Genomic DNA, 23,275 nt, shown 5'->3' with positions numbered 1-23,275 from the left:
CTTATGCTGACTGTGTCCGTCCCATTATCGCCACAGTCTGATGGCGCCATTTTCTGATGGCTGATGCAGGATAACGTGCTGCATCACAAAGCTTAAATTATCTCAAACTGATTTTGTAAGCATGACAATAAGTTCAATGTACTCAAATGGCCTCCACAGTCACCAGATCTCAGTACGATAGAGCACTTTTAGTATTTGTTGGAATGGGATATATGGATGTGCAGCCAACAAATCAGCAGCAACTGTGAGATGCTATCGTACCAATATGGACTAAAATCTCTGAGGAATGTTTCCAGGACATTACTGAATCGATGCCATGAAGAATGAAGAATTAAGGCAGTTTTTAATGCAGACGGGGGGGGGTGAATAATTACCCTTAATGACTAAAAGATTCAAAGTCCACATTTCACTTGTGTACAAAGAGCAAATATATAATATCTTTAATGTCCGTGTCCAAGAGGCCCAGAAGAAAGAAAGATGAAGCGATAACTAAGCCACTCACGTTGCTGTGAACATATGCACCTGGCTTACCTCACCACAATATTTCCCAGGCTTCTTGGCTTCACCTCCTGCATGTTATCATCGATCACTGTGACTAGAGGAAAGGGAAAAGAGTGCATTTCAAATTCAGAGGTGGTTCTATCCCCCCGCTGGCAAACTGGAAGCGCAAAAAGCTTAAACGTAAGACAGGGAATTACAATCAGAAGACACACTTTTGCCCTGATATCCCTCACGCTGTAATCGTGGGGGTAACACACTGAATACAAAGAGGTCATTTCTTACCATTGTAACCTGGAACCGGTTTGCCAGCTTGGCCTGCAGGTGGCGTGAGTGAGTTTCCCAGACCGATACAACTGGAAGTAATAGCTGAGCCAGTTTCTAACAGGATACAAAGAAACACAAGGATTCATGAAAAATTCATGAGTGAGGCACAAAGTTTTAGCCAAACCACAAGAGTTCTGGATATGTGGTGTAATGTAACTGTTTTACTGTCCTATATGAAAACCCTTTCATGGGGCACTGATCAAAAGAGTCCGTGTGGCGTTGTGTTGCCTCTGTGAGCAGCGTTAACCTACATTGAACTAAAGTATGACAGCTCCTATGGGCTCTCCCCGACTCCACCACACAACTATGCTCCATTAACGGCAAAGACTTGCCTGGCAGGCCTGTTAGCCCACTCACCGAAGGAATAACAGAATCAATCCAGCTCAGTGGGGAAGATTACATCAGAAATCACACAGCAGCAGGCAAGCCCAGCATCTGTGCAGAAACAGTCCTCCCTTTTAAGTTGGTGGTTGAACATCAGTCTCCCGGCATAAATACAAGAACAAAGTCCGCCTTCGTGTCTTCATTCTCACTGGCAGAGAATTTGCTTAAGTTCAGCTCGTGTTTCAGTAAAAATGCACACAACAGGTAACAGACAACACAGTTATTTCTATCATTTTCATCCGTCCATGTAAATGTTTTTTATTTTTATTTTATCTCTTTATACATGCTATTTGCACAAAGGGCAAGAATAATCTTACAGAAGTTTAAGGAACTTATTATATTTTCTCTTTTTCCCCCCAGTCATACAGGCAGACACACACACACTTAGAGTTTTGGAAAATGTTCTACATAGTTTTTTCATACACTTCCAACTGCAAATCTGTTTGTGAGGGGCAGCCAATCAGAACAAAGTTTGCTAGTGCTATAGTCACACAAGGGAATATAGTGGCTGGAGACTGCAGCGTGACCATTTGCGATCAGGACAGTAATTTAACGACAAAATTACATTAGCACTCGGAAATCTTGCACAATACTTCCATTCGAGTCAAGTCCAATTTTTCCATGAAGCAGACTGCAGATGAGTTGCACTCATCAGTACCGACTGCACAGACTGATTGTAATGTGTTGGGAATCTGCCAGCATTTATAAATAAGATGGAGATTATTTGCAAACCCTCCCTAATCTCGAACCGCAACCTGTGCAGTCACCACGCTATTGAAAGTGATTGCCCAGGAGCTTTTGGGTGCTGCATGCTCAACATCTTGGTGACCAATCACCAGCCAACCAACAATTTTGCCTAGCCACAAGGAGGTTGGCTTTCTACATCGATTGAGCAGCTAAAAGGAAAGGACCTCAAACCGCTTCGTCTGACAGTGGATGGAGCTGCGGACAGTACCAAAGCCCAGTATTATTTAAACAGTTAATCAAGCAAAGCTACTCTAGTAGAGTCCAAGAATATATTAGGTCCCATTTAAATTTGGCATTTTAGTGCCAACCAGAGCCTGGGCTTATTGGACCACTTTACAAATAAGGGGTTGCTAAAATGCCTCATATTTCCCATGACGAATATGTAAATGGATGCACAAGCTGCTTCACAAGGTAATGAGCCTACTCTATAGGAAGTGCACGTGGTATAAATATGATGCTCGTATCATACATATTTGATGGTCGTTAACATGCAAATGAATGCAGACAGGTACTCTAAAACCAAATCGGATCATGTCTTGAGCGGGGGAGGAGGGTAGAGCTGGTGGCAGAAATGTCTCGTCTTCTGAGGGAGCAAAAGGAAAATGGCAAAATATTCAAATCTGCAGGCCCGCTATGCAAATGACAAAATCAGACACACCCCCTCATTAAAGCCAGAGGGAAAACTACATTAACAGAGGACTTCGCATGGGTTACACATAGGGCTGCTCGATTATGGCAAAAATGATAATCACGATTATTTTCACTGAAATTGAGATCTCGATTATTTGACGATATTTATTTAACCCTTTAAGACCTACTATAGAACCAAGTCCACCAGAGCTTATATTATTTTTTTACATGTTGTAGTGCCATTTGTGGGAGTATTTCAAGTTGCTAAATAACTGTTATAGCCCATATTTTAATAATATGTATGCATTAAGTCCATAGTAACTACATTAATTGCAAAAAAGTGCAATAAACTACAAAAAAATTGAAAATCGTTTTTGTTTTGTTTACATATATTTCTACTTGGAGAAATTTAAGAGGTTTATCCCTCAAAACTTTAAATACAAAAAAGTTGCAAAAAATAGTTTACAACAACAGGAAACTTATTGTGAGTGTCTTCATAGTTTTATTTTGGAGATACAGCAATTTTTATATACTGCAGGAAAAACAAAAAAAAAACAATCCTATGATGCAAATTTGCAAAGAAAACAGCAGGTGCATCAAAATAAACTATTTCCAGCAGTGCAATTCGAGTTCTAAGCATCCCAGAAACTATTCAGAAAAGTCAAATATGACCAGTATAGGCTTTTAAGGCCTACAAGTAAAAAACTACATTTCCGCGAAAATGACGTCACTTCCGGTTTCGGCCAGGAAATGGCGGACATGCGACAGTTCGCGCTGACGTCTGTTTCACTGTGCGAAGTGTTACGAACAGCTGATAGGAACGGCAAAGCGTGTTTCTGGAATATTATGTTTTTGTTCCTGCAAGCGCTTTTTATGCAATTTTTGCAAAGCTATATGTGGAAGGAAACCGTGGCCGAGGACAAGCTGATGGCATAAGATGTAAGTACAACTCCTCCGGTTTCATATGCAAAACAAATTATTGCGCTAGCTTACACGGTTCAGGTTCTACAGGGATTTAAAAATAGTTACACAAAACGGAGCGTGCTGCTCTGACCGGCTTTAAAGGGTTAACAATGACTTTAAAAAATAATATAAAATAGTGTGCAACACCACTGAAGTTTTTTTTACCTCTTTTCAACCAGCGGCAGTCACTCTCCTCTCCAAATAACTTCTGCTTAGCTTTCCGAGCTTCCCTCGGGTCCTCTTAATCAGCGGTCTCCAACCTTTTTTGCGCCACGGATGGTTTATGCCCGACAATATTTTCACGGACCGGCCTTTAAGGTGTCGCGGATAAATGAGGGAGTGGCTAATAATCGGCTCAGTCATTTTTAATGATCGTTGAAAGCCCAGATCGTAATCGTGATTAAAATTAGATTAATTGAGCAGCCCTAGTTACACACCTGTGTGAATGAACATGAAAGACTGGGCGGGAGCGGGAACCTCTTCGCCAAAATGACTTTACATCCAGAGGTAATGGTGCCCCGTGGTGTTTTCTTGTAAACAAGCAAAATTCTGTTTACATTCAGCACATCTCATCAAAATGCACCGTGTGACTCTATGACATGTGAACAACAAGACTGAGCATGCAAAAGCTGCATTCATGTTCATGTTTACATGACACCAGTCACATAACCTTGGCTAGGGTCCTGCAGCAAGTCTTACATTACAGTCAGCTGTTCATCGTTGGAATAATGTGAATCATCTCACAAGACGTTCAGAGAGATAGAAGTAAATATGTTGGCATGCACATCCCCAAAGATCTCAATTGGTCTGCCATCACCAGCTCCCCCCTAAAGACAATACAATGCCTGCATTTCCTACGGAGACTGAGAGCCACCAATCCTTACCACTGCAAGGTCTGGGTTCGCAAGGTCAGCAGAAAAGAAAACCTTACATGTGGTTTTACAAGTGTCCACAAACCCCATCAACTCCAAACACAGGCTGTTGACCCTAATTGCTTCAGATGGAAGCTTCTGCAGCTCATCTGAATCCCTGAACCCGTTTTTTCACATCACAACGTAGCTCTAGAAGATCTTGGGGGAATGTTGAAACATGACACACTGGCATGGATCAGGACAAAAGTAGCTCTGTATCTTTCTGAGATGTGAATTTGATCTAGTATATAATAAAGTTCCCTCTGCTACTAATCGAAACAGGTGCAGGCAGACAGAGCCGCTTCCAACATCCAGCACAGCAGGTTTCAAAGGGAGGAGGCTGCAGTTGGTTGAGAGGGGGGGGATTAAGTTAGCAAATTATGATGGAGCAAAGGAGGGGGAGGGTGTCGGGGGATCTTTGGCGGAACACATAACACAACCCCTGTGGCCTCTGAACTGGCAACCTCGCTCATCAGTGACAAGTTAGCCACTCTCTGCAGGGTTCAAAACCCATCACTGACAGCGGGTAACAGCACTCACTGCCAATGATTTATTTTTTTTAAGTATTACACCTTACAGGGGGGGATTCAGGTTGACCCACCTGGTAACTGATTTTAACGTGTTAGCATTTATAAATCAGATGGCAGTTATTTAAACACCTTTCCCAACATGTCTGAGAGTGACTGCTGTCATCGTTTGGAGACAACGACGGCACAATAGAGAACAGCTACAATAGTGTGATGAGACATCACCTGTTGACCAGTCAACCCCATTTGATTTCTCTTCAGTTCTGCTGACCGTTACACCTTGCACTGCAAAATCCACACACTTTTAATCGGACTAAGAGATGAGAGTATGCACCATTTGGTGTTTCAAGATCCGTGCTGATACTCTTCTAATGCTCTAATGTTTTATGTCATTTAGTATGTTGTGAAAAACAGAAGTTAACTTTTCTGTGCAAAATAAATAAATAATTGAACAGAAACGCAGAATTATTACAAAGTTAGATGATAAAAAACAGCTGATCGCATGTAATCATAATAGATTCCAATAATATTCTTCTTTTCGCTTTGAATATTAAACCAATACCGACAATCAGCCAATATCAGAATTTCAGTCTGAACCAGGAGGATGCAGTAAGGGTCGTTTACAAGCTCTACTGGATTGCACGTCGATTAGGGCTCAACACAGCTATTGAACCATGTCAGCTTGAGTGGAGTGTTTAAACCTGGCTGTTTACAGCAGGAGCCAGAGCTCGCTGGCGGCGATCCAGGCACAGCCAGTAAATTCAACACTCAAATGAAAAGAGACATTATAATTGGACCTCAGCATTAAACAAGCCATACAGGAAATCAGAAGTGGCTGTGCCGCTTTCAGCCGTGAAATCAAAGATTTATAAAGCAAAGATTTCTCAATAATTGCTTCCATCACTAAAACACGGGTGCTTGTATTTCCACGTGAGGCAAGATGAGAAATTTTCCAACAGCTGATTCAGAGCTTTACTAAAATCTCCAAGGTTTTCTTCATCCTTCAGATCTCAGTGGTCTGCTATATGTGAAAAAACCCTTCTGAAACCTTGACCGGAGCACTTTGACTTACAAAAGCTGGATATATTTTGAGGATACTGCATGCTACTCCAGACGCTAAACTGTTTCACCTAACATTACTCACACTCATTTTTCAACCCATTAATATCTGATGCAATAGGAAAGAAAGATATACTTCCTTTCAAAGTACAAAAGCTGCAATCAAGTAAGTGTTGTGGATGTACTTACAATGTATTTTTTATGACTACCCTGATAAAATCATCTAGGTCGAATTGCTAGAGCACCAACTTCTTCACACTTTGTGCTCCTCCCTGAAGCTGGGAAGGAGGATGTGTACTCACTATTGTGAATGAAGTTGGGCCGATAGTATCTTTGCTTTGCAGTAGACACTGTATGTAATTAAAACTTTGCTTTGGTCTGCAGACAACATAAGACAAAGGTTTTAATTCCATGCTTTATCATCTATTTGACTCCAAATACACCATGATGTACAAAACGAACACCGTGTTTTATTTAATGGCTGAAACTAGCAACTGAAACTGTAAAACTCATTTCAAATGTGTTTACTGAGGTGTTACATGAGCCTTAGTGTGCCTGCACTAATATCCAGTTATGTTTTTTCTTTTTTTTCCTGTCATCCTTATTAACCTGCTCCCTGCATGCGTATAAACCCAGAGAAACATGGAGGCTCTCTCTTAAGTTTCCAAGCACGTCCACATTAGTTTCACTTTTCAGAAACAGAAGTTGCGTCTACTGTTACAGTATGTACAGTCTGCAGGGTTAAAAGCACAGGCAGATGTGTCTGTGTGACGGCAACAAGTGAAATTATAAATGTTCAAATTATAAATGTTCAAATAACCCACCACCAGTGCAAAAGGACAACTCTCTTCCTCCACCAGTGAGGAAGAGAGTGCAGACAGGGTGGAGACAAGTGTCAAGGGGGGATTTGTGACGGTGGGTGTGGAAGGATAGTAGAGAGACCTGCGACGTACAGCTTGAGACAGTGGCACTGACAGAAAGACAGGAGGTGGAGCTGAAGATGTTCAAGCTTTCATTGAGAGTTAACAGACGGGACAAGATTTGAAATGAGTATATCAGCGGGACGGCTCAGGGTGAGCGGTCCGGAGACACAGTTAGAGGAGAGGCAGGGCTGAGGTGCTTTGGACTTGTGCAGAGAAAGGATGCTGAAGATGGAGCTGCCAGGCAGGATGGTAAGTGGAATGGTTCTTATATCGTGCTTTTCTACTCTAACTCAGCACTCAAAGCATGTTGAGCACATTTTCTTAACTACAAGGTTAATTCAGCCAATCACACACATTCTATACCTAAACACTTTGTTTAACATTCACACTTCAATGGATGCATCAGGGGAAACTCTGGGTATTATGTATGGGTAGTGTGTTGTCCAGGGATAATTCGGCATGCAGACTAGCGGTGCTGGGAAGTGAACCACCAACCTTCCTACTTCCCGAGTACCAAGAAAAGAGGAAGTTCATGGATGCAGTTAAGGACTGCATTCAGAGGGCTAGTGTGACAGAAGAGGATGCTAAGTATAGGGCAAGATGGAGGCAGATGATCTGCTATGGCGACCCCTAAAAGGAAACACACGAACAGAGACGAAGAGCAACACAGCACCAGTAGGTTTCTGTAAGTTTTGGGAGCTAAAATACTTTCCTGAGAACTTTTTTTGTGGAGAAACACAGAGTTCTTTCAAAGGTTTTCAGTCCCCAGGGAAAGTTCCTGAGGTGTGGAAACACAACACAGCAAAAGATATCCACTTACACCTCTATACCCTGTGGCTCACCCAAACAAAAATGATTAAAACATCTATCCTGCTTACCTAAAAAAATATTTTTGACAGCCTGACATTTTCACAGCATGCATCACATTCGAGGCGTTTTATTGAATACTTCAGGAGACAGCCATTACCCCAAAAACTTGACTGCACGCACGCACGCACGCACGCACGCACCTTCAAAAGGGTCACCATTTCATCCCGTAAGGTAACATGTCCAAAATGTTCGGCTCAAGACATCTTTATTGAGCTCAAACTGACAAAATACTGGCACTGCTATTATTCTAGTCACATTGTGCGGGGGAGTTTAAATATGCTGCATTCGAAAGGTAGACAGCATGGGCTGAGGCTGAGTAAATGCTAGAAGAAGTTAAAATATCTGGGGGCTGGAGCTGAGCACACGCACACATACACATACATACTGATACTGCTGGGCTGTCTATGTGCTTGTCTGACACAGCTTGGCATCAGTCTATCTCAGCTCCCACCTCAGTCTTTTCCTTTTCACTATCCCTCTGTACACAAACAAATCAATCTTCTTTCGACCTGTTGGAGATGAGCTCCGCCAGTGAGAGAGCCATTTTCAGTGTGATGAATGGGCTGAGGGAGGGGGAGGGATGCTGGAGGACACGTTGGTAGAGCGGAATGGGAGATTTGGTGGCGCCATTTCAGCTGAGAAGGTGCAATCGAAGTGCCGAGCTCATTACCAGCAGCTTGGAGAGAAACTGCTGTTCAGGAAAAACAAAGATGATCCTGCACTCCGTTTCGTCTCTGTAACTACTCGAGCGGCATATTAGTTTGCAAAAACAAAGGATATAACACCCTTCTCCGTGCTTCTACTCTGTCTTTAGGGCTTACATGGAAAACAGGCAACAAGGACTTGAGTGAAACAAAAGGATGGGTGGCAGTGTCTAGTCTGATGTTACAATATGAAACCTGAAAACCCAGGGGAGACCAAAACACTCGTAACTCAAGTGCAATCTTGTAGCATTAATGAAAATAGATGAAATGCTGATTTAATAAATCTAAAATAAAACTACATGGGAGGTGAGTATACCTCAGAGGGGGCAACTGTTGGCAGGAAAACCGCTCTAAAAAGTCTCCCTATACACCATCTGCTCAGCAGCAAATGACAGCACAGGCAAAGGTGAGTAAATATAGTGGGGCATGTGAACACACTTCTACAGGGGGGGAAAAATGCAAAACAAAAAAAAAAAACACACTCATTTAAAATTTAAAATTTGGCCACTCTCTTTGTAATTGTTCTCACTATTTTAGATCACTTCCATAGAAAGCATAAAAAATGAAAACAGTTTCTAGATCACAAAAACTGAAAGTGTAGAAGTGTCTTAAGCCTGCCTATTTTAATGACCAGCAGGGGGCGCCAGCACAGGGCTACAATGACTACTATTGGAAAATGGCGATCAGCTTCCTCACTCTCTGGACTCAGTTAACACCTTCCTGAGTGTTTTATGGGCTTGTCATTTCAGGTTATATTGAAAAAACTGTAAGCTACCTTTAATTACTCTTTACTGTAATTATGTTCATTATTAGTGTCAGAAAGTTACATTATCTCAGGGTATTCTCGTTGACTGGTAGCTTGTCAATGACAAGTCGACAACCAGGAAGGAGCAGCAGCAGATGGCTACTCCTCCCTCGGCCTGGTTCCACCACAGGTTTCTTCCTGTTAAAAGGGAGTTTTTCCATCCCACTGTCGCAAAGAGCTTGCTCAAAAGGAGTATTTTGATTGTTGGGTTATTGTAGGGTCTATACCTTAAATTATAAGGCATCTTGAGGCAACTGTTGTTGTGATTTGGCACTATGTAAATAAAACTGAATTGAAATTGTTCTGCTCTAGAGTCCATCCAGAAGAGGACAGACTCACTGGAGAGGCAGCTGAATATTATTACTCTGTTATTTATTCATTACAAACTACTTTTCAAAAATATATGTATTTACAGAGAAAAACCTTATGAATGCCATCAAATCTTTTGAAACTCATGTGCCAACACCACCCGGCATAATTAGAACCTCAATCTCAAGAAAACACAGCACACTGAAGGAGATCCACCATGCATTAGAAATACACAAGTTTGCTTCTTATTTATTTATTTATTAATTGGAAGATTTACAGAACTTTGCTTGGGTCTCCATCAATTTGAGGTGCAGAGTTAATAAGAAAGCGAATAGTAATCTTCAAATAAACTGTGACAACCATTATTAGTCATTATTATTCTCTTTCAATGCCCTAAAAGTTCCCAAAAGGATTATATAAATCAGGTAAAAAGCTTACATATTTGCTGATATACTGTGATGGTAAAATCAAGTTTGAGGGAAGCCAATTAACTGCACTTGTGACTTCAGATGCACCTGATGCCAATTAACCTTCTTCATTATTAATGCTAAACTTAGATACTGGCACAAGTAAACAATAAAACAGTGAAAAGTAATTAAGTAACAGTATGTTCCTTCATTTGTCAGACATTTGTGAAAGGTATGTAAGGAGATTAAATCTTACTTACAGCCCTACAGCAGCAGCTGTAACATGTAAATAAGCACTGCATGAGTCATGTGCAGTAAACAGCAATCCTGAGAGACAAAGCTCAGAGAGTGCTTTCTGTACAACAACACATATGCACAGTCATATTTGAAGTTGTCCTGTTCCTGTGTTGTTGCTGGGGTAACTTAGTTGAGAGCTTAAAAAAAGGAGACCCAAGGTCAATGTAAAAGAGGCTGATGTGTAGGAGCATGAGAACAGAGAGAAAGAAAATAGATTGCAAGCTCCTTCGCCAGACAATGAAATACGCCCTTTTTTCCCCACATCGTTTTTCTTCATAATAAATGTTTCAGCTCTTCCTACACAAAGTCAAGAATCTATCTACCTTGTAAAAAAACGGTTGTGAAAGAGAAACACCATGAAATTTTTAAATTTCACGAATAATGCTTTTGAGGGAGACTGCAGAGATGCACGCGCTGATACGAAATGGGTGCAGTTGTAAAAGACGTGGCAGCATTTGCTCTCAGAACGAGTGCAAAACAAGTCTTGCTACAAAGCGGTGGGATTAGTTCTGCTGTGCTGGACAGTGCAGACTTTACTGGTCAGACACACCATCACTGGCAACTGAAGAGTAAAGTACAGGCAGTTAGCATAGGCTTTGTTAGCTAAGCCTTTTGGGTTGAGCTGAAAGTTGAAATTATAGGTGAATGAAGAAAAGTTAAGAAAGGAAGCAAAATGCATGAGGAAGAGCATGCTGCAGGAGCTGCAAAAGCTTGCTGAGCTGCATACAAAAGACATGCATGAAAACCAGGATGAGAAATTGCAAACAGCATGCACACATCTCATTTACAGCTCTTCAAGGGGCAATTTCATCTCATCAGCTAAAAACACTGCCTCCCTTATCACTTCTCAGACAGCGCGGCTCGTTCGCTCAGAGCTAAGTTTATGCATACAAATGCACTACTTAACTTGCTAATGAAAGACCCCCATCTTGTGCCTTAAAAACCTCAGCAGACAACAATGCTTTGGAATGAATGCCAAGCGAATTCCCGGGTTGGAGAGCTGATGACAGCGGCTTCCGGTAAACAACGAGGTAACACAAACGTGGCACCTCAGCTCTCTGAGATGTAATTACAGGAGCCACGACATCTGCGCTACTGTCTCTGCTGCACTGTAATGAGACCAAGTGAGCGACAGTGGGAAGGGGGGGGGGCTTGCTTGTTGTTGAATGACATGAGGTACGAAGCTAAGGCTTTCCATGCTTTTCCCAAAGGAGGGCAAGAGCAGGATGACATGATTCAGGAACAATTTACTGAAAAGAAATGTATTCTTATTTAGGATACAAGAAGACACTGAGGGACTGGCCTATCTGCAAGAGGTATGGGGAGGAATATCAACCGTGTGAGGCAAAGGGATGGCGGTTTTGCAATTCCAGTTTTCACCAGGCTGGCCAAAATGAAGCGTCACAGATGTAGCGCTCCATGGATTTTACAAGTAAAGCTAATTTTCTCAAATGTGGCATAGCAAAAGCTTTAAATAATGACCAAAATATATGTTGTGCTTTAAAGAGCAATTGGGAACTATGTAGAAAAATGGCTGTAATTCTTAAACAGTTTTAATATTTTTGTTAAATCCAGTGAATTAAGGCTGAAAGTCTGCACACATCATGAGTCTGATTTAACATTCTTGATGATGTGCAGAGGCAATGTTGAAAAACACTTCTGCAGTGCTGAAGTCAGTTTTCAGATCCCTGCCACCAATTAGCCAATCCAAAGCTGAAGTGTGGAACACTCGAGGGAAATGTGTTGAAGGAAGAACTTTGGATTGATCCATTAATAAATCCCCAAAGCTTTGAAACTGTGCGTCATGCAAATTCAAATTTTATTTGTCACGTACACAGTCATACACAGTACGATATGTAGTGAAATGCTTGGACAACTGCTCGTGACCTAAAGAAAACAAAAAAGGAAAAGGCTATGAATAAGATAGGAAATAAATATGAAAAATTAAAAAGGGTAAATTTAACTAGGAAGGAATAAAATATAAATTAAGGTTAAAAATGAAATAACTGTACAACACAAATTAGAATGAAGGGTAAATTTAACTGGGAAAGAATAAGATAAAATATATAAATTAAAGTTGAAAATAAAATAACTGTACAACAAAATACACAATACACAATATAGAACTATATAAGAATGTATGAAGAAATCTAAATATAAATAAATATATACACAATAACAGCAGCTAGGGCTGCTCGATTATGGCAAAAATGATAATCACGATTATTTTCACTGAAATTGAGATCACGATTATTTGACGATATTTATTTAACCCTTTAAGACCTACTATAGAACCAAGTCCACCAGAGCTTATATTATTTATTTTTTTTACATGCTGTAGTGCCATTTGTGGGAGCATTTCAAGTTGCTATACATCAATACAACTGTTATAGCCCATATTTTAATAATATGTATGCATTAAGTCCATAGTAATTACATAAATTGCAAAAAAGTGCAATAAACTACAAAAAAAATTGAAAATCGCTTTTGTTTTGTTTACATATATTTCTACTTGGAGAAATTTAAGAGGTTTATCCCTCAAAACTTTACAATAAAGTTGCAAAAAATAGTTTCCCACCACAGGAAATTTATTTTGAGTGTCTTCATAGTTTTATTTTGGAGATACAGCAATTTTTATATACTGCAGGAAAAACAAAAAACAATCCTATGATGCAAATTTGCAAAGAAAACAGCATGTGCATCATTTCACTGTGGGAAGTGTTACGAACAGCTGATAGGAACGGCAAAGCGTGTTTCTGGAATATTATGTTTTTGTTCCTGCAAGCGCTTTTTATGCAGTTTTTGCAAAGCTATATGTGGAAGGAAACCGTGACCGAGGACAAGCTGATGGCATAAGATGTAAGTACAACTCCTCCGCTTTCATATGCAAAACAAATTCTTGCGCTAGCTTACACGGTTCAGGTTCTACAGGGATTTAAAAATAGTTACGCAAAACGGAGCGTGCTGCTCTGACCGGCTTTAAAGGGTTAACAATGACTTTAAAAAAATAATATAAAATGGTGTGCAACACCACTGAAGTTTTTTTTTTTAAACTCTCTTTTCAACCAACGGCAGTCACTCTCCAAATAACTTCTGCTTAGCTTTCCGAGTTTCCCTCGGGTCCTCTTAATCAGCGGTCTCCAACCTTTTTTGCGCCACGGACCGGTTTATGCCCGACAATATTTTCACAGACCGGCCTTTAAGGTGTCGCGGATAAATGAGGGAGGGGCTAATAATCGGCTCAGTCATTTTTAATGATCGTTGAAAGCCCAGATCGTAATCGTGATTAAAATTCGATTAATTGAGCAGCCCTAACAGCAGCTGTACAAGTATTAACCGGAAATGAAGAATATAGTGACCAGTGTTGTGCAAAAACAATGTCCAGAATGTCCAGTGTGTGTGTGTAAGAACCATATGTGTGGGTCAGTACTGTGTGGTGGTGTGATTGAGAGACCGTATCGCCTGCGGGAAGAAGCTCCTCCTCAGTCTCTCTGTGTTGGTCTTCAGGGAGCGGAATCGCTTTCCTGACCTCAACAGAGAGAACAGTCTGTTGTTGGGATGGCTGAGGTCCTTCACGATCTTCCTGGCCTTGGTCCAGCACCACCTGCTGTAGATTGAGTGCAGGTCAGGGAGCTCGGAGCGGATGGTGCGCTCAGCTGACCGCACAACCCTCTGTAGAGCTCGTCTGTCCTGCATGGTGCTGTTCCCGAACCAGGTTAAGATGTTTCCCGCCAGGATGCTCTCTATGGTGCACGAGTAAAAGTTCCTGAGCACCTTGGAGGGCAGTTGGAAGTCTCTCAAGCGTCTGAGGTGGTAGAGACGCTGTCGGGCCTTTTCACCACGGTGTTGATGTGACAGGACCATGACAGGTCCTGCGTGATGTGAACTCCGAGGTATTTGAAGCTGTCCACTCTCTCCACTGGGCACTCGTTGATGACGGGGGTCTGGTAGTTCCTCTCCTGCTTAGTGCTGAAGTCCACTATCAGCTCCTTTGTCTTACTGACGTTTAGAAGGAGGTTGTTCCTCTGGCACCAGTTCTCTAGATTCCTAATCTCCTTCAGGTAGGCCGTCTCGTTGTTATCAGAGATCAGGCCCACCACGACGGTGTCGTCAGCAAACTTGATGATGGTGGTGGAGCTGGTAGTGGCCACACAGTCATATGTGTACAAAGAGTACAGCAGGGGGCTCAGAACACACCCCTGGGGGGCTCCAGTGCTGAGAGTGGTGGAGGCTGAGACATGTCCGCCCATCCTTACTGCCTGTGGTCTGCCAGTTAGGAAGTTGGAGATCCACTGACACATAGATGAGCTGAGTCCCAGATGCTCCAGCTTGGTGGTGAGTGTGGAGGGAATTATGGTGTTAAATGCAGAGCTGTAGTCTATGAAGAGCATTTTAACATAATTCCCCCTTCTAGTGTCCAAGTGAGTGAGTGATGTGTGGAGGAGATGAGAGATGGCATCGTCTGTGGAACGATTTGGACGGTAAGCGAACTGTAGTGGGTCCAGTGTGTCTGGTAGTGAAGAAATGATGAAGTCTCTGACCAGGCGTTCAAAGCACTTCATCACTACTGAGGTGAGGGCTACAGGGCGATAGTCATTGAGAGAAGCAGGGTGGGGTTTCTTCGGGACAGGAACAATGATGGACTCTTTGAAGCATGTGGCGATCACCGACTGAGATAAAGAGATGTTGAATATCTCAGTGAACACAGGAGCTAGCTGGTATGCGCAGTCTCTGAGGATACGACCTGGGATGCCGTCTGGTCCTGCTGCTTTCCTGGTGTTCACTCTTTTGAAGGCTCTCCTTACTTCATGCTCGGAGATGACGAGCACGTTTCCGGTGCTGGCAGTATCTTCCTGTCTGCAGCCGTTACCGCCGCTAACACTAGCATTGTTGGAGACCTTAGCTGCAGCCTCGAAGCGAGCATAGAAAGTGTTCAGCTCGTCTGCCAGAGTCACGGCCGCGTTCGTCATACCGGTTGTTGGTGCTTTATAGTCCGTTATTGTCCTTAGTCCCCGCCACAGGCTCCTAGAGTCACTCTGTTGGAGTTGTGACTCTAGTTTCCTCCCGTAGCGCTGCTTCGCCTCTTTCACCGCCCTCCGCACGTTATATGACGCGGCTTTGTACGGGTCCATGTCCCCCGTTGTGAGTCCCGTGTTGTAGGCAGCGGTGCGGGATCTCAGAGCGTTGCGGATGGTTTTATCCACCCACGGCTTCTGGTTGGGAAACGTTGTGATAGTCTTTGTCTCCACGGTATCATCCGCTAGTTTCCCGATGAATCCCACAACCGCTTCCGTAAACACGTTGACGTCATCGTCGGAGCTGTTTCTGAACATGCCCCAGTCTGCGTCATCGAGTGCGTCCTGTAACGCGGCCACCGATTGATCCGTCCAGCGCGCGACCTTCCTCTGAACCGCAACTTCCTGTTTCAGCCTTTGTTTGTATTTTGGCATGAGGAAGATGGCGGCGTGATCAGATTTGCCAAACGGAGGGCGGGATTGTGCCTTGTAGCCGTCCTTGACCGTAGTGTAGCAGTGGTCCAGTGTCCTTTCACCCCTGGTGGGGCAGGTGATGTGTTGATAAAAGTTCGGCGCTGCGCGTTTGAGGTTGGCGCTATTAAAGTCCCCCGTCACAATAAGCGCAGCGTCCCGGTGTTGTGTCTGGTGCTGTGTGAGTGCCTCATGCAGCTCGCATAAGGCAGTGACCGTGTCCGCTTGTGGTGGAATATAAACGGCACTTACAATGGCCGATGTAAATTCCCGAGGTAGATAAAAAGGACGACACATGATGGGCACGGCCAAAGTGTAGTGGAGGGGGGAAAAAAAAAACTGTTTAAACTTCATTTTGGACCAAATTTCCAAATGTTCAGATTTTACTGATGGTTGTATACATGCATTTTTACTGTTAATAACCACTGATATTAAAGGTATTACTCTCTTCCTATCATTTAAGACAGAAGATTCAAAGTAACCACCTAAATAATTGTGGTTAATTGGTTCTTGCCATGTCTTAATTTCTCATTTCCCCGCCATATTAACTTGGGCCCATGAGTTAATAATCTCATCATCTGCTCTATTCCAGGATAAACCCCTTCAGATGCACCATCTCATTTACATGTGGTGCTCAAAACTGACTAATCTGTGGCTATGCAATAACATCTCCCACCAGGGTCGTGAGAAGAACTTGCAAGAAATTAATAAGAGCACAGATATTGGTTTAGCCTGGCTATTAAAACATATTAAAGACAAGCTTTTGCATAATTTATGGAAACTTATGAATCTATGTGAACACCCCATATGTGATTGTTAAACATCCAACTCAAAAACTTTGGACATAGCTACAGTCAAATGTCCTGCAATTTAAGAAAACACCAGCAAATAGACCATGCAAAACAAACAAACACACAAACAAAAACAAAAAAAATGGGAAAAAAATGATGTAAATAGAAAAAAAATGATGTAAATAGAAAAAAAATGTTGCAAAAAAAAAAAAAAAGCCAGGTATCACCAACTCACTCAATGAATGTCAAATCTTCTACAAAGCAGTGAAGAAAACTTGTTAAAATAATTGTAGTAAAACATTCAACACCCCAAGCTATCATTCTATTATATTCTCATACCATATCAAACCTATTACAGGCTAATGCATGGGTGTCAAACAGAGCCCACTGGTCAGAACTGGCCAGTCAGGTGCAATGGCTTTGTACAAAAGTGTGAACATTTCAAAGGAGGATGAGGGGTCTTTTTTTTCCTCTTACTGTCTTCTTACTGAAAAACACATTACCGACAGCCTGCCTTACTACTAGGCAGCAGCAACATGGTTAACGGAACCGGCATGGTTCAATTCAATTAAATTTCATGGTTGTGTGTTGGTCCTTTGCAGAGCCTGCGCACAGCTTTGCAGACTGTCATCTAGGCGTTTACCGTCGCTAGCATGTAACAACCAACCAGTCTGTGGACCACTCTTGCTTTTGCTGTTGCTGCTTCCACTGCAGAGAAGACCAGAGTTATAACATAAAAAAGAGCAGAAGTGAAACTGAATGTTTAAAACAATGAAAACTGTCCACTGGGGCCACCGTCCAAGTGTCTCAGGCTGCTTTTTTCATCCCTGATGCTTTTTTTTTTTTTTTTTTTTTTTTTTTTTTTTTTTAAATAAATGTCATCTCAGGCTGTTCTGCAAGTGGATCGCTCACTAAATGTGAACTATGAACTACTGATATGTTCTTAACAGTAAAAGGTTATTATTCAGAGGTTTTACTGGTCCAGCCTACGTGATATTTAACTGAGTTGTATACAGACCATAAACATAAATGAGTAATATGTGTCACAAAAAGGTTACAAACCACTCTAATAATAAAATATCCATGAAGACTCTCAGATATCCTGATTTAAATTAACACAGCAGAGTAAAATATCCCTGTTGAACCGTTAGGTAAAGATTCTTTATTAACCTTTGATCCAGCCGAGCACTCTTTCTCTTTTCCAACAGCAAGTGCTGGCATGCTAAAAGCTTATTTTATTATGCGTTTTCAATAAGGTTGCCTAAAACTGCCCTTCGCTATCTTACTGAGAAGAGGAGGATGTTTAGAGTCCACTGCTGTGCCAGCAAAGCATTCGGCAAAAGCCGTGGGGAGACATTTCTCAATTCTACAAATTTATTTGACATGACAGATACTTTGAGGAGGTCCAGTTCACTTTTGAGATAAATTCATTCTGTTTGCGAAAGCATCTGCCGTCTGTCAGACTGAGTCGAAGAAACAAAGACAAACAGAGAGAGAAAGCCAGACAGAGTCAGGACAATCTAAAAACACCACTACTGTGGGTCCATCCGTCACCACTCACTGGTGAAGCAGCCAAAACCTGCCAACTGGAAACACATATTTGTTGCCAGGCAACACCAGTGACATCAGCAACCTCCATCATCAACTCCCTCCACCCTCACCAATGGCACTTGGGTCTTAAAATAGCACTTAGATTATTATCAGGCTTCAAAATGGCAGACATTTGCTCATATGAACATAAGGAGAAGTGAGCTGGGGTTGCCAGCCGCGTCAGATGGCCTAAACTATGATATACATTAGGTGGGTGGGGGTGAGTAAGGGGTGTTCATTCATTTTCCAATATCTGTATATATGTGAAAGCAGCATAAAAACAACCAAAATAAAGGTTAGGTGTTAAAAAAAAAAAAAGAGCAGCGTGGTGCCATGTCTGGTTGAAACAGGATGAGTCAGCGCATGACAGAGGGAGGCTGAAAAATAATTGAGTCCACTGCAAATGATTCAGAAAACTAATCTCATCTGCACTGTAAGTACTCCAGAGAGAAAAGTAATCACAAGGTCAAATTAGTCAAACTCGAGCTCGTTAGCACAATTAGATATTCGCAGCAAAGAAGATTTAAATTTAGTGTTGCATGCAAGTCCGGAGAAAATGTCTGAGATCAAGTCCTGCTTGTAATAGTTTTTAAATCCAGAGGCCGCAGACGTGTCTTAAACATGCTACATCCAGCATTTTTAAAGCATCATCTGCTTCCAAGGAGCCAGACTTTCTTGTAAAGTGGTCTTGAGCAACAATTCTCCACGCTTACTGACGGGCTTTCAAAGCTTTTCACTGGCTGCTTTTTTACTCGTTTTCAGTCCAGTCCTTGTACCTGACCATTTCACAGGAAGATTTTTTTGTTAAGCCACTTAACACTGACCCATATAACATTTAAACATCAAAAAGGTCTGCCCAAGGCAAGTGTCTTGCCCAAGGACACATCGACCGAGACTGTCGGAGTCGGGGCTCGAACCGGCAACCTTCCGATTACAAGACGAACGCCCAACTCTTGAGCCACGATCGCACCCAACTAAAGGTATAAACCACTGTTGTGTCTACAAATAACAAACAACTTAGCAAAGAACTCATTTTAAATTGTATCTTTAGACCTTTATTGCTAGCAGCCTATCACAAAAATTGACGTTTTCAATTCTTTAGTTGAAACTATGAAAAAATGTCAAAGATAACACAGTCTGACAAGTATAAAATAGTTTTGTGCCAATAAGGTAATTCCCACAGACATATTGGTTGAAAGACTTGGCATTTCTCAACATGGTGTGTAGTGTGTCCATAAAAAACTGAGATTAGATCAGTAGATTAGGTAAGTGGAGGACAAAGAAGTTGCAGTTTTTCAAGACACTGAGAAATTTAGTTCAGCTTTTGGCACAGCCCTCCACAACAGTCACAGTTTCTAATGTGGCCACCTTGGAAAAAGTATGAACCACTTTATTACCCTGAAAAGTATTACTCTCTCCACACAGAAAGGCCCCAGGTGGCTTTGAACCCAGAACCTTCTTGCTGTGATGTAACAGCACAAACCATGAGATCAGCGTATGTACAAATGATCCTTAGAAAAAGGTCCAAATCTAAGGTTCATTGGATAAAGGTTTAAAGGAGTTTGTGCCGATGACCAAGTTGTCCCCTTACTCCAGAGACTGTCATTTTATGAGTGGAACTCACCTAAACCCCAACTGGTCGCGGCAGATGACCGCCCCGCCCTGAGGCTGGTTGTGAGGGAGGCTTCTTCCTGTTAAAAGGGAGTTTTTCCTTTCCACTGTTGCCAAAGCACTTGCTCATACGATTACTGGGGTTTTCTCGGTTTTCTTTATATTATTGTAGGCTCTATACCTTTCAATAAAAGGCGTCTTGAGGCAACTGTTGTTGTGATTTGCTGCTATATAAATAAAACTGAAAATGAATTGAAACTTTATCATAGTTAATCAACGTTTCTACTCTTAGCTTTGTGTGATGTCAGCAAGGAATGTCCTTAACCCTTTACTGGCCAAGCATCATTTAGGCCGCCTGGACATATTTGGTAATTTTGGCTGTAAAAGGGCCAAAAATCATATTATAAGTGAATTCTTTTGCCCCTTTTTTCAGAATAACCTCAGCTTTCAATATCTGGGAGTCATTTTACATTATTGTATTGTTGTGACAATGGAACAACAGTTAAAAGTGGAAAAAAATAAAAATCAGACTGTTTTTTCAGATTTATAACTAAGTGGAAACTGATATTCAACAGGAACAAAATGTAAAACAACATCAACTTTAAATATGAACTATACTAAATATGTACAATAAAGTTTTGGGGCCTTCTCCACGCCCATCAGTTTGCTCTGTGAGTTATCAATTCTTACATGTGATTGGACCTGTCGCAGTTCGTGCTTCCTAATGATGCACCGTAAAGTTTTGTAAAGCTCGTTTTCTCGTCTTTTAGTCACCATTTGAAATGTCTCTCTTGCCCAAATGGTCGAGGAGTTATGATAGTGCGAAGCGCACCTAAGTGGAATTGGCTTTTCTTTTTCCAGAGCAGTAGCTTGCAAGCCCACTACCTTTGTGCTACCGTAATGCACCAAATATCCCTGTAAAGCGCAGCTTCTCTTCTTTCAGTAACTGGGTGAATTTTTTCTCTTGCTCAAATGGTCGATGAGTTACAGTAGTTCGAAGCGCACATGGTCAAACGTAGGCGGGGTCGTTTAAACAATCAGAAGAAGAAGGGGGGGAAAAAAACGCAAAACTAAAACTGCAGGGCTAAGGCCCAAGGCCCAGTACAAGATTTAAAAAAAATTGAGCCATGACTGACATAAAAAAAAAAAAAAAAAAGAACATTTTTAGATGTGAATCACACAAAGCCGCTGTAGTAGAGCCCATGCAGCTCATTGGGCTCTGCAAAGAGCTAATTTCAGCCAGAGCACAAGTAAGTCGCTTCCATGGTCAAGGATTAGATGAATGGAGAATATTTTGAATGGTTCACAGTTCACTAATGGATTAGAATAATTAAAATGTGGAGCTGGAAATGATAAGCTTCAGGTTATTATGCAGAGAATCTTTGACCTGTAATCTCTCTGTGGTATGTCATGTTACCCCCATCACTATGACACATCAATTTTTCCTCCAGGTCCCTCTGTAGAGCTTGCGAGATCTCTGCTTTCAAAACAGACTGATGCTAGCTCTTTTGTGTGACTGATTACCAATCAGCAGTGGCACATCTTTGGCTGAAAGGCAGGGAGAATCCTCCAGAGACAGATGTGAGAACGAACCGAACCCTGAGCCGTTTTTAATCTTTTCAGTGGTGTGCGGCTGCCACTGCTGATGAACCGCTGAACTGTCAAAGATACTGTCAAAGAAGAAATGAATTGGATGATGCATCTTTTAACAGGAGCTGGAAAACACACATTCTGTTTGATAAATAAAGAATGCTACAGTGATCATACAGCAGCTTTACACTGAGGAGCTTCAGAACAAGACAGCCCCCATCCTGGGAAGGGTTTCAAATGTATGTTATCAGCAAAAAGATACCGTGACAAATATTTAATTTCATTTAACATTGATTAAGGCTTCTCAGTTAAAACAGACTAGAATCAAGTGCTCGTTTCTTAGCTTGCAATGACAAAAATATTGAATTTAATTTACTTTAAATCCAGGTTATGTTGCTCATAAGCCTAAATTCATCCATATTATTCTACTAAACTTTGTCTGCTATTCTCTTCTGCTACTCGTCTCATCATTGCTCGGGGTACCAGTTTTCTCCTCATCGATTACAGCTTTCAACTGCTGAATATTACACTCCAGGATTAGAGGCTTGCAGTTGGGAAGATTTATGAGCAACAAGCACTGACGATTGATTTTGTTCAATTCTATCTGTTTTTCTGGTAACTACAAAAAGAGCACCATGCAAGTAGAGGGACAGATGCATCAATATTTATAGATGAAAGCCAACCCCCACCCACCTACCCACCAAAAGCAAAAACTGTCACCCATTTATTTTGAAGTTGAAAGCCAAATAAGCAAACAGATTTTGCTCTTTAGGTTTTTGACTGTAATGAGTTTCTCAAGGAGTCTGTGTCTTATTTCAGTGATTTATATTTTGGAGTAAATGAGCCTTGAAAACTAAACTGCTTTCCAATGACCAAGTTTCTTCTCTTCTGCTGAAGAAGAAGAAGGAGAGTTGTCAAGGTGCTGGCATTGCTAAAAGTTTGTTGATCGATGACCTGTGTTCATTATGACACTCCCAGATATAGGGCTGTTCGATATAACGCTATATATCGATGACGATATAAAAACGTCTATGTTTCATTTTACGCTATCCTTTGTTTCGTGGTGTCGCAAAATAAACTGTTTACGGCAATATTTGTTCATCGTTTTGATGGTCACTGTAGTGGCTATATTCAAGTTCTCTCTTTCTCTTACATTTAATATAACCACACTACAGACAGACAAGGGCTTGTTTTTATGCGTTGTCGTTAGCAACAACGACGGTAAAACCATCGCGTGTCCGCTTGTTCCACATAAACCTTTCACAATAAAGCTCAAGATCCTGTTGAGACTTTTCAAAATAAACTGAATCACGTGAAAGATGCAGAGTGTTTATGGATGAGAAGCAAAAAAAGAGCCGTCAGGTGCTAAAAACTAAACCTTAGACTCAAACGTTAGAACAGGCTTTTCCCCGCAGCACGCCGTGTAATAAATACAAAGAAAACGGCGGCCGTTACAACTTATGTCTAAAAATGTATAGTTTCATGCATCAGTTAAAACACTGGACTCCAGGTACGCGACGCGCAGCTGGAAACACTTCACGCAAGTCAAGCTGCCCGAGATTCACAGAATTTACAGAAAATGTTACATTTTTGTGATTTATATCGTTATCGGACGAGAGATGTCTTAATATCGGGATATGAGATTTTGGTCATATCGCACAGCCCTACCCAGATAGTTCACTCACAAACTCATGCTGGAGGACACCATACAAACTTTTTTTTTTTTTTTTAAACATCATTTGCTTCTTACTTACACTTGAGAGTTCTGTGCCAACAGAAGTAAACAGTAAGACAGATAAAATAAACCTGTTCACAAATCCATATCCATTATTACAGAATCAAACAG

At 41.5% G+C, this 23,275-nt stretch overlaps 1 protein-coding gene across 1 annotated transcript in view; it reads right to left on the bottom strand.

The window, feature by feature from the left end:
• Positions 1 to 23,275, bottom strand: part of acss3 (acyl-CoA synthetase short chain family member 3) — a 65,221-nt gene that overhangs the window by 14,796 nt on the left and 27,150 nt on the right. Inside the window, exons 10-11 of the mRNA XM_085375885.1 lie at positions 784 to 879; positions 532 to 595 (exon numbers count right to left, since the gene is read on the bottom strand). Of these exons, the coding sequence (XP_085232011.1) occupies positions 532 to 595; positions 784 to 879 (160 nt within the window). The remainder of the gene's footprint in view (positions 1 to 531; positions 596 to 783; positions 880 to 23,275) is intronic.

Source organism: Diplotaxodon limnothrissa, linkage group LG17 (genome assembly GCF_057381915.1).
Source record: "Diplotaxodon limnothrissa isolate DT_005_m linkage group LG17, D_limnothrissa_male_GT1.1, whole genome shotgun sequence".
In the NCBI taxonomy this organism is placed as follows: Eukaryota; Metazoa; Chordata; class Actinopteri; order Cichliformes; family Cichlidae; genus Diplotaxodon; species Diplotaxodon limnothrissa.
This window is presented reverse-complemented; position numbering and strand designations above follow the sequence as displayed.